The 12,720-nt window shown below is 42.0% G+C and overlaps 1 protein-coding gene across 1 annotated transcript in view; it reads left to right on the forward strand.

Moving 5' to 3' along the window:
* The first annotated feature begins 452 nt into the window (after positions 1-452).
* LOC117560904 (VPS10 domain-containing receptor SorCS1-like) overlaps positions 453-12,720 on the forward strand; it is a 46,423-nt gene continuing 34,155 nt past the window's right edge. The window contains exon 1 of the mRNA XM_034238017.1: positions 453-1,292. Within this exon, the coding sequence (XP_034093908.1) occupies positions 576-1,292 (717 nt within the window). The 5' untranslated portion in view covers positions 453-575. The remainder of the gene's footprint in view (positions 1,293-12,720) is intronic.

A 12,720-nucleotide genomic window follows, 5' to 3' on the forward strand; every position in this document is an offset into this window, starting at 1 on the left:
GTCATTACCTGCATGGAGTAATTGACAGTGAACACAGGCATCCTGTTAATTGATTACCACTAATGGCAATGCAAAGCCTCATTGTATCTCCTGTAGAGCCCCTGTCAAGAGCATTTCTACACAAAGACAGGCAGAGGCACACCCAATAATGTTTTTAGACTTTTCCTCAGGGAGCATTAGAATACCTTTCAGATATTCCAATGCATATTACCTACAAGATGATGATCCAGTCAAAGATTTCACAGTGGAATATCTGGCAATAAACCCCCCCAGGGGGTAACCGTGCCTCTACAGAAATATAACTGAATTAATGGCACGCCCAGTTGCTGTTTTTTTCATCCAGGTTGAGATGAGGATGCGAGGGTATGGGCCCCTCTCCCCTCTCGTCCAGAATTCAGCCTCCAGCTCCTCCTCTGATGCATCGTTTGCATCAGTACTTGGGAACACTCGTCCGCGCGCTGCTGCACCTCCCCACAGTGCATTCCCGGACTCCACTTTACCAGGTGATGACAGACTCACGCTCAAGAGTGAAAATGACATGTTTTTAACACGCCTGAAGTCGGAATTAACGTAGAATGGAGCGTCGTCTCGGTCACTACCTTTTTATCTTTTTCTCTAAGTGGATTTGGCTCTTCACCCTAACTTCCATCCTGGGCGGAACAAAAGGGGAGATAAGGTGCATTCCCTCGTGCCAGCTGCCGCTAATTACAGAATTTCCCCGGGACCTCTCGGAGCTGGATTTCACTAATTTTGGCGAGGCATTAGCGGAAGAATTAGTGGGATTTACGGAGGGGTCACCGGGCGCCAAACCCAACGCCGGCGGGGAGGAAAAGCACACCGTTGCGGAATTAACCGCGAGCGAAGAAAGTTCGTCGAAAGTGCAGCCACGCTCCGAGGGAAATAAATCAAGTTGTCCCCAGAAGGACGCTTTGAACGATCAGCCAAAACTTTCCCACCCGAAAGAGTTCACTGGAAGTGCTTCACCCGCGGCTGCACCTTCCCCCTGTAATGGTAACGTGACCGAAAATAGCACCGGAGATGGAAAACATAACGAGGAAAACGATAGGGAGCATGTTGATGTGACAGTTAACGAGGATAACGATGTGGCCAGTTGGAGACGAACCCGGAGTGCGAGGAGCGCCGAGGCTTGGTCCGGGTTCAGAGCCGAGGACGGGGAGGACGTCTCGTTCTCGGACCTGGAGGAGTTGGAGCTCACAAGTTCGACATTTGCTCTTGCCGGGGACACGGCTCATAACCAGGCGATGGTGCACTGGTCCGGACAAAACAGCAGCGTGAGTAGTTTATGTGCCCCAGATTTACGCACGGACCTGTTTTGACGCATTGGGGTCAGTGTTGTTCACTCACCAATCCTGCACAGTCATTTAAGTCATTTATATCAGTAGTTTTAGGAGATCAAATATGTGAGTGCTGAGATGATGCCCTGGCGAGTCAGAGGGATTCAATCTTGCCTTGCCCCCCCTCTCTCTTTCTCCCTCTCTCCTCTCCATATGCCATTGTTTATTGATTAGCTGACTTGGCAGGTAGGCTGAAGTTTAAAGTGATACAATAATTAATATAAGTTTAATGTTCTGCCCAGAGTTGTGCTGTTTTTTTTATTAGTCGAATAACTGATTTTGGCTTTAGGCATAATCTATGATTTCCTGTGGATGTGATAGATTTCTATGCACCTGTCTTATTGCCCTATCTGCCTTTCTCAAAAATAGAGATGGGTGTTGTTTCTAAACGTTAGGTATGCAGCTAAAAGTGAAAAGTAATTATACACCAGATAGGTTGAAATAATAATAATAATTTCACTTTTATAACCTCCTTTACACAAACAATGTTACTTAAAGTGCAACAAAAAAAGAACCTTGAGAAACAAAATGAAGTACAAAATAGCATTAAAGTAATATTGTCAAATACTAAATATAGGTACAGGGAGAGATTAAAGACAAGTTGAAAAACAACATCGACTGATGTGTTTAACCTCCAGCTAACCCAGATTGGGAACCTCCGATTATTTTATCTATGATTCTGAACATCTAACAACCCACAGTGGAGGATGTAAGTAAATCTGAAGGCTTCAAAACCAGGGGTCTTCGATGTAAGCCATTTAAAGCTTCACTGTATACTGGGGAAACCAGAGATCCAAGATGTTTACGAGGGTGCATTTCTTTTGGCCTTGGGGCTTAGCAAAAGTATTTATGTCTTTCTTGTATTTCCTTTAGTCTTAGATAATAATTACGAATGTATAAAGTGCAGACAGGCTGTGAGCCAGTTTATCACATTTCAATCATTTGGTTCTACATATACTGTAGGTTAATTGTCTTTCTTTGGCATAGCTGTGAAAATTGATGTTATGATGACATCATCTGAAAGTAGCATGTACTGTAGACTAAGAAGACCTCTGATGTATTAATGATTTAAAACAGGGTCAGCAGGACCAACCCATTTCACAAGGACAACAATGCTGCAGTCAAATGCCTCCATTGCATCCAACCACAACTAAACCTGGAATCTAAAAACATTCTTATATCCTTTTCAAACTATTGCCTTATTTAAAGGAATAGTTTAGCATCAGGGGTCATGCACTTATTCGATTTTAGCCTCTCATGTTCCGTAGGCGATTTGAGGGGGGGAAGCCATGCCCCTTGTTAGCAACATCAACTAAATGCATCACCCTTGTTAATACCATCTCCATTTTCAGTGCTCTTAGCAGCAATGAGAGTGCAGGGCAGAGGGGTTGTTTAGTTGAATATGTGAGTCTATTCTGTTTGACTCACTGGTCCGTTATCTGACTGGGGTTTGTTCACGTTAGAAGCCTCAACTGGTTGCAGCTGCACCGCGTCTAACGGAGCTGATCGCTGCCACACGGCTTATGATTCCAGCAGACGATCAACAGAGCATTTCAAAAGCAGCTCTTGCTGTGCTGAGTATTGATAAATCCATGCTATCTGTGGTGCTGAAGTAGATGAAGGGAGGGGGGTTCTCCTCCCCTGTTGAAAAAGGATAGTGCTCATGACTGTACGTTGAATATGAGTATGTAAGGAGGGAAGGGTGTTGTTGGAAAGTAGGCTAACCCGTCTGCCATCCATTATACGTGCAAGTAGTGGTGAGAAATAAAATACTTGGAGAATAACAGATGGTTAAAATCTAAAGCTCCTTTTGATCGATTTTGGATTGTTTTTTCTTGTAGCAGTATTATCCCCAGGATTTGGCATCATTGTTTTTCACAGTTACACATTACACGTTATAGTCCTTCTTAGATAAATCACACCTAATGTCACAGAGTCCAACCCCACACTTCTAATAATTGTTTAATGTGTGTGTTCCAACTTCTGCAACATGTGACAGCCCCCTTTCTTTGTGTAGGTGCAGGCCAGGTGATCACAAAGAAGCTCACAGATTTTCCAGCTGGTTTGCAAAGTGGCCAATTTGCTTAAACGTCTTTGTTTAACTTGTCAGAGTCCAGTTATAATGGCTCAACCACTTTCCCTAGGTGTATGAGGATATTTGAAAGGGGTTTACCACATTAATAGGCAACCTTATCTTACAGGCTATAAGAAGAAGCAGGCAATTTGTCAAATATTTAAGTAGATTAATTGGAGAAAGAGAAGAAAGGGTTTTGGGGCTGATTCAATAGAAGTATTTAGTATTCAATAGACGTAATATCTCCTTTTGTTAATGTGACTCTGTCTCTGTGAGAAAGTGCTGCCTTGTTTACACACTGCAGGCGGCTTCACACGTTGCCAACAAATCACATATCTTAATAGCTTACTGTGATTTTTTTCTTTACAAATTGTGAAATGTGAGCAGTCGTTGAGTTGTGGGCTTCTTTGTCTAATCCTAATAATGACTATGATGTTTACTTTTTTCTGTCCAATTCAAGACTTTATTTTTCCATTCATTTTCTGTTGAATAGGTTTGATTTAATAATATGTGCCTTTATCACAAAAACTTAGCTGCAGTTTCATTTAGCTTTTTAGTCAACATGAAAATCAAGGACAATATTGCTTTTAAGGCGGTGATTCATGTGGTTTTTGTATGTCACTATAGCCTAGAAGGTCAAATTCTGATTTTCTAGGCAATTAAGCCTTTCTGAAAAGATACGTTTATGTGTTTGCTTCATTCAGAACTCTAACGTAGCACACACAGCCATGGCCTATAACACCTTATCTACAGGAGCCAGTACGGTTAGATAAATAACTTCTATCATATTGTGTTGCAGAGGATGTTATTCATAGACTCACTTGGCCTTTTATTAGCAATCAGCCAACAAGACATCATGTTTATCTAAAGAAAATGTAAGTGAAGGTTAATGTGCAGGGAGTCATGTCTGATTTTGATTCGTTTATCTTGCTCCAGGTGGGCGTTGGTGAAATGCTCTATCTGTCTACTGCTGACCTACTGCATGCCCCGTTGCCTTATCTCTACACAAGGCTGTTGTTATGTTCCCAACGCAAGATAAAGAAAACTTGCAAGAAAGCCATAATGATACCAAACCTTCTCAGACATTATTTGAAGAATAACCTCTTTGGATCCACACTTTCATGCATTCAATTTGAATTCAAAAGCATTCTGACTTTGTAAAATGCAGCTGCGTTAAAGTGGGAAGACTCTGTCTGTTTGGTTGATCTAATGCTTTGTTAACTCTTAGATAGGCCTTCATAGCCCATAGTCTGCATGGCCAATACATCATGAAAAGTCATTCCATGGGGGCCCATATTGAACATAATATATAACAGTCAAGAACATTATTTTTCGAAAACCCTAAAAAATCACCCAATTGTCAAACAGGTGATGCAAGGCTGTTCTAACTGAATGTCTAACAGCAACTAGTTTGTCAAACATGTTAGGGCCCTCTACACCTGTACATTTGAGCTTGACGCATTATGCAACTTCTCTTCTGTTTATTGCCAGAACAGCAACTTGAACATCAAGAAGCTACCCAATATACGCATAAACAAATATTCAAATCCAGCCAATATTTGATGATCAGGAGATTTGATTTGGTAAGCATATTTTGGTTATACTGAGGTGCTCTAGTTTCATCTCGCAGTCAAAGCACATGCAAGTAAGGTGAATCAGAAAGCGTAATTTACCTTTATGTGCGAATGTATTTGTCATTCTGCGTTAGACCTATCAAACTGTCCTGGGTGTTGCCTAGTGCTTGCTGGTATAAGCTTCAGCCCCTCATGACCTTGAACACATCTGTCCTTTTCTGTTTCGCCTCAATCCAGCTGTTAAAGATGCTATGTGTTTAATTTGAGTAACAGTAACATACGTAAAATAAGTAAAACAGGCAGCAAATTGTGTTATTTATTGCATAAACCATCAGGATGAGTAAAAGGGTACTTGTGTCCTTATTGTGTTTGAAGAAGACATCATGTTATCTCTAATTTATCTTCTTCTGGAAACATCCAGGACATTCTTAAGAGTTTGTGTCCCAAAAATGCAAGCTGTTGTCTGCAATGCACTGCCTTGAGCTTAAGTATTTAATTATTCATTTATTTATTTAGTTTGACACACTTTTTGCTTTCGGACTCCATTTCTTGGCAAAAAGGGACCTCATGTTTTGTGTCTCACCTGAGGGGAATTTCTGCTCCTGTGTACCACAAACCTTCTCTTTGTAGCATTTGTTATGTTTTTTCTTTGTCTTTCATGCTTGAGAAAATACCTTTCCTCAGCCTTAAGCAACCACGAGGAGCCACTTAATTAGCAGCTTATTCTTAAAATGCCTCTTCCATCTTACAGAATGTTTATGCCCTGCTCAGGGGGCCTCAAATCCATGTTTTATTGTATTTTCAGCTCTTAGGTTTGTGTGTCAATATGGCTTAGCAATCGGTTGAAGGTCAAACAGAGCGAGGGTTATTTCAAGGTGGAGAGAAGTTTGATTCCAGCTTATTGTGAGATGTGAATAACATTGTTTTAGTTACAAGGATTTAACTGGACTCTGAAAATGCCTGCATAAAAGCAACACAAGTATACATTGCAGTGTCCACAGTATGTTCTGCAGTCCATGTGCAGCACGGCCTAATGGATGTCAGACACTCGTCATTTTTTTACGGCAACATTAAAGTGAAATGTGACCTTCTGCAGAAAATACCAATGTGACTTATATCAAGATTAATTAAACTAAATTTTTGAGAAAAATACATTTGTCATGTCTTCTCCCATGTCTCCCCCAAATATATACATCCACATTTCAAAACTGCACAATATTTTATAATATAACTGTTTTTTCAATGAAGTCAAAGTCAACTTTATTGTCAATCTTTCAGTTTGTGTGTACAGACAGAGAGATCGAAATACAGTTCCCACAATCCCGAAGACAAAAAATACAAATATGTATAACAATATATAGACCTATATACAGTGGGGCAAAAAAGTATTTAGTCAGCCACCAATTGTGCAAGTTCTCCCACTTAAAAAGATGAGAGAGGCCTGTAATTTTCATCCTAGGTACACTTCAACTATGAGAGACAGAATGGGGGGAAAGAATCCAGGAAATCACATTGTAGGATTTTTAATGAATTAATTGGTCAATTCCTTGGTAAAATAAGTATTTGGTCACCTACAAACAAACAAGATTTCTGGCTCTCACAGACCTGTAACTTCTTCTTTAATGCCCCGGCCACACGAGGACGAAAACGGCTAAACGCATAGGATTAACGCAAACGCAATCGCAAAAAAGCATCCGTCCACACGCAATAGTCATCCGGATAGTGTCTGTCCACACGAGACAGCTCCGTTTAGCTCCAACCGCTGGAAAAGCTGCAGTACATATGCAGGAGCCTGTACGTGGCGCTGTAACTTCCTCCACAAAAGCAGCGAAGAAGCATGGTTGTCATGGTTGCCCTTCTGTTTATTCTCCGCGGTGGGGGCCGAGGGAACCGGGCAGAGTTTTTCGCCAGTCAACGTGTATTAAAGTTTAAATCTTCCGGACAAAATTATAAAAGTGCCGGTCAAAGGTCTTCTTTGTTATTTATTGAGCTTTAAAACAAATGAATAACGACTCTATATAATATAATAATAAAATACACGGAGTCTCTCTTTTTTCTCCCTCTCTTCTGACAGTGTCAGTGTCTGTCTCATGCAGCAGCTGATCCAGTCAGTGACCCGGCCGACAGTAAAAATAAACATATTTATAAAATAGCTAAGGGTGATGATCTGACTTGAAGTGTGTGTTTTGCTTCGTTCACTGCTGCATCAGAGCGGGAGGAGCTGCAGGTGAGCGGAGCTGCAGGTGAGCAGAGCTGCGTGTCTCCGTCCTGTCAGATTAGACTTCACTCGCGTTTATGTCCATATCGAGAGAAAGATAAATAATCTGAATTCAGTGTGCAGTTTACTTTGACGCGGGGGTGAGCAGCAGAGGTGGGGAGAGGCGGGGCTATTGCCTCATCATTATCAGAAAATGATCGTATAGGGCGTACACACGGAGCCGTTGGACCCCCCAGAGTGTTGCGTATGCCGTTCTATCCACCTTGGGACCCGTTATCGTTTCCGCAGTCGTTTAGTGCCGTATTCGGTCGTCCTCGTGTGGCCGAACGGTCTATATGACACTAAACAGTAACGCAAACGACCGTTTTCGTAATCGTGTGGCCGGGGCATAAGAGCCTCCTCTGTCCTCCACTCGTTAATTGTATTAATGGCACCTGTTTGAACTCGTTATCAGTATAAAAGACACCTGTCCACAATCTCAAACAGTCACACTCCAAACTCCACTATGGCCAAGACCAAAGAGCTGTCAAAGGACACCAGAAACAAAATTGTAGACCTGCACCAGGCTGGGAAGACTGAATCTGCAATAGGTAAGCAGCTTGGTGTGAAGAAATCAACTGTGGGAGCAATTATTAGAAAATGGAAGACATACAAGACTACTGATAATCTCCCTCGATTTGGGGCTCCACGCAAGATCTCACCCTGTGGGGTCAAAATGATCACAAGAACGGTGAGCAAAAATCCCAGAACCACACGGGGGGACCTAGTCAATGACCTGCAGAGAGCTGGGACCAAAGTAACAAAGGCTACCATCAGTAACACACTACGCCGCCAGGGACTCAAATCCTGCAGTGCCAGACGTGTCCCCCTGCTTAAGCCAGTACATGGACAACCTCCTTCCATCAACAAGGGCATTGAAGATGAAACGTGGCTGGGTCTTTCAGCATGACAATGATCCCAAACACACCGCCCGGGCAACGAAGGAGTGGCTTCGTAAGAAGCATTTCAAGGTCCTGGAGTGGCCTAGCCAGTCTCCAGATCTCAACCCCATAGAAAATCTTTGGAGGGAGTTGAAAGTCCGTGTTGCCCAGCGACAGCCCCAAAACATCACTGCTCTAGAGGAGATCTGCATGGAGGAATGGGCCAAAATACCAGCAACAGTGTGTGAAAACCTTGTGTTACAGAAAACGTTTGACCTCTGTCATTGCCAACTAAGGGTATATAACAAAGTATTCAGATGAACTTTTGTTATTGACCAAATACTTATTTTCCACCATAATTTGCAAATAAATTCTTTAAAAATCAGACAATGTGATTTTCTGGATTTTTTTTCTTCTCATTCTGTCTCTCATAGTTGAGGTATACCTAGGATGAAAATTACAGGCCTCTCTCATCTTTTTAAGTGGGAGAACTTGCACAATTGGTGGCTGACTAAATACTTTTTTGCCCCACTGTATATACACAATCAACAGACATATTTATACATATGCACACATATGAGGTTAAAATGTTAACATAGGTTCAGGAGCATGGCCACGCCTAAAACTCCACCTCGAACCACGGCCACCCCTATTTATATCCGGCAAAACTTCCGGCCACTGCTCGTCTCCATCCTTTCAACCCACCCTCCCTCTCCCTTTCTACCCATACAGTTCCCCTTCCGACTCACACCGAGCGATACATCCATCACATCCTCTGCCCGTCACCATTCATATTTAAACGGTGCATGTTTATATACCGCGTATACTAACACCTTAATTCCAGGTACCGTCTGGGGGGCCCGTAATCAGCCCACGCAGATCATGCCGGAGACGGAACCCCCACTCTGAGTCTCCCACTGCATGGACCATAGCTCGTCCTCCCAGATCATCCCTTCACCCCCCTCATATTATTCACATGTTACTTCAATAAACGTACAAACGTCACATTGTTGTGGTGTGGTTCCTGCTAGTGAATAAGACATACATAAAAGCACAACAATCAATATATACAAAATAACAGTCACTTCAATATCTTTGGGGGAAAATACTATAATTAAGAAAGTAGGACAATTCATACACAAATTGCAGCTTGCCCAACTACAAACATCAACACTGGGGTCTCTTTTGTCAGCAATCATACGTGTTCCCGGCTGTCAATGTTGCACCTTGAGGAGACCTGATGTTCTCAATGGTTAAATTAAGGTTACTCCTGAACACCTATTTTACAATTTATTGTCGCCTACCTCCCCAACATTGACTCTGCCTCCTCAGCATGCCATCCCAAACAGCTGGTGCCGAACACTGTGGTGCATGCGGCCTCCTGCAGCTTGTTGACATGCTCAGACAACCCTTAGGCTGCTGCTGTCAGTACGGACGCCCCCCCCCTCTAGTCTCCTGGGCGGCCGTGATGGACAGGCTGCTGAGGGTGGAGAAGTTGCTATAGTGTTGTTTAAGGGAGTGAACATCATATATCCTGCTGAAGAAACATACATACATTCATGAAATACATATTAATAACAACACCACGACCGAAACCAAAGACAAAGAATGTGCTTTTCCTCCACAAATTCCAGGATGTGGCATTGCCTACGTTGCATGGATAAACAGATCGGCTGGTTTTTAAAGCTCAGCACTGCACACAAACTACTGGCAGCTGAGCTCCGCCAAGCCACCTAGCCTTCCTGTGGTGAGGATCTCTTACGCCTTGAAATCCTGCAGAGTGTCTTTTATAGACCAGCTGTGCCACTCCCCCTCCCCCGATTTATTTTCTTCTCCACCGTGTGCTGTCTAATGGAGCAGAAATTATATGAAAATCAGCCAATGATTTGATATGAATAAAATGTATTTGGCTGTAACATTGGTATTGAGACCTTACATTACTAACTCTATTTATTTGTTATGTTGCAGACATGTCTTTGTGTTTGCACTTTTTTGTGTTTTCACTTAAGACATACTTATGTTGCATTTCAACAGTTATATATGCTTCAATGCATGCATCCCAACACTCTACATTACAACACCTGACAGGCCACATCCTATTGTTACCACCCCTTTCGCCTATTGTCATACATACAAACACACACCTTTACACAATCCTACACACACACACAATCCTACACACACACACACACACACACACACACACACACACACACACACACACACACACACACACACACACACACACACACACACACACACACACACACACACACACACACACACACACACACACACTTGACCTCCATGCCACATTTCAAATTGGCAACCAAGGCAAAAACGTTGGCTGCCAAAGAGTGTCTGATTTTTCTGAGACCGACCGACCACAAAACGACAAGCGCTGCTGGACGGTTATTCACTGCTGTATTTTATTAAATGTATTTTCAAGTCTTTAGCTGATTGGTGAGTTTTAAAGTTGAACCAACACCGTCAGCACCTTAGTGTTTCATGAATCAGAAACACCTGTTGCTGCCGTTGTTGTCAACATACTGTTTTTGGCCATGGTCACCCCTTCATTTGGTGAAGAGAAGTCTCCTATTTAATGCTGACTACCTGCATTACTCATTCACACAGCATGAGTTACACCATCTGGCTGCAGTAAGAAAAGCCTCACATTCAAAACCCAAACTTTGATTTACACTGGACTTTCTTCTTTGGATTTATAGTGATGCAAAAACAGGAGGTTTCACACACTTTTAGTTCGCCCGGCTGAAAGAAGTCTTTCCCAAGCATTTTTTATCAAAATCAGCTGTTTAATGTTATTTATGACTGGAAAAACGCAATTTATTAAAGAGTCCAGGGAGCTTTTAGTTTGTTACATGCAACTAAATCTGCTGCCCTCGCACTCAGCACTTTCAGACAAAATTCTGAAGACTTACAAGTAGTTTGGAAAAACATCCTTGCAAACTGGATGCAAACCTTTTGGTTGGGTTGAAAAACCTAGCCTCCAGCTTTCTAATCTCGCCTGCATTGATCAGCCCGCTGAGCTTGGTCAGCCCGCTGAGCTTGGAAGTTTGTGTGTGCATGAGGAGGGCCTCATGCACACACAAACTTCCAAGCTCAGCGGGCCACTGTAGCTTAGCTGCTGAACCAGCCTTGACTCTCATTTATGTGAAGAAGCAAATGGTGCGAAGACCGTAGGAAAGCCGTTTCAGATGACTTGTCAACCAAGCTGCTATTTACACACAGGGCTGGCGTCTCGACACGACGAGTCCAATAAAGTCAGACACTTTCTGTTCTGCTTGAAAGCTGTAACACGGAGTATCTGTTCTCTGTCCATTTAAAATGCCCGTTATTTGATGTTCACAGATCAGTGGTATTACCATCTGCCGAGGTAACAGTATGCTGCTATCAGTCTCAATGCGGCTGAACTTTACTACTTAAAGGAACACGATTTTCAAAACTTCCAGTCATATTAATACCCTTCAAGGGCTTAAAGCAGTGAGCGAAGATGTTTTGTTCACTTTTCTTTTATTCCTCCTTGTATAGGAAACATCAGGTTTTATTTGAACAACAATAGTTTATTTGAAGTAGCTTTATAATTCATGATTGCAGTGACCTGCCATCCATGTGAGAGCCAAACGCTCTGACTTCAAACAACCTAGCTTCAGCACAACATCTGGCCTATGAGGAAATGTTGCCTTTGTTAATGAATTGATATAAATTGATGTGGCAGACAAAAGCCTCTGTACATTGCGTTTCTCACTGAGGTGGTATTGAAGTATACGAGGATGAGCTTTACTGCAGGCTATTGTTGCTGCAGACTCGCAGGGCCATCAACAATGTAATAGAAAAAGACAGTTCTTTAATTATTAAAAGTGGTAAATTATGCTGTTTATAGTATAGGGATTTGATCATGTGGCGTTTCATACTTGCTATACTGGCATCTAAGCTGTGTTTTTTTACTGAAGGCGTTCCTTGTCACATTGTTAACACTTCGTGGGTGTTAATATCTTGACGGCAGGTGTTCTCACCCTTCTCCTTTCAAATGATATATCTTAGTTATAACCTTCAAAGTCACCAGTAACCAAGAAAGTGAAATTATCATTAAGAAATCTTCTTTGTCCTTTGAAAATATGACCTTAAAATCTTTATCAATAAAGCCGCTATTATTTTGTATCAACAATCTTTCGTATGACTATATGGCAACTTACCACTACATTTGGAGAATTAAAACCTATTAAATGTATTAAAAGTAAAGCATTAGAACCTATCCCAAAAAGAAAAACATGTCAATGTTTTAATTTCAATTGGTTGATCCTATTCAGCGCTAAAGATGAGCTTGATCCATCCCATCATGCATTAGGCAAAAGCCTTCGAAACACAACAGACATGTGACCATTTTTTGATGTGTCTTATTTATCTTCATTGTTAATATTCCAGTCAGTAACTCTTGTAACAATTGATTTTATGGAATCATCCATCTGTTTAATTGCAGTGGCTGAATGTGATGACAGTATTATTGATGGGGCAACTTATTTCCAACAGCTGATAAGTCTGTCTCTCCAGGATGGTGAGA

Source organism: Gymnodraco acuticeps, unplaced genomic scaffold, assembly GCF_902827175.1.
Source record: "Gymnodraco acuticeps unplaced genomic scaffold, fGymAcu1.1, whole genome shotgun sequence".
Taxonomy (NCBI): Eukaryota; Metazoa; Chordata; class Actinopteri; order Perciformes; family Bathydraconidae; genus Gymnodraco; species Gymnodraco acuticeps.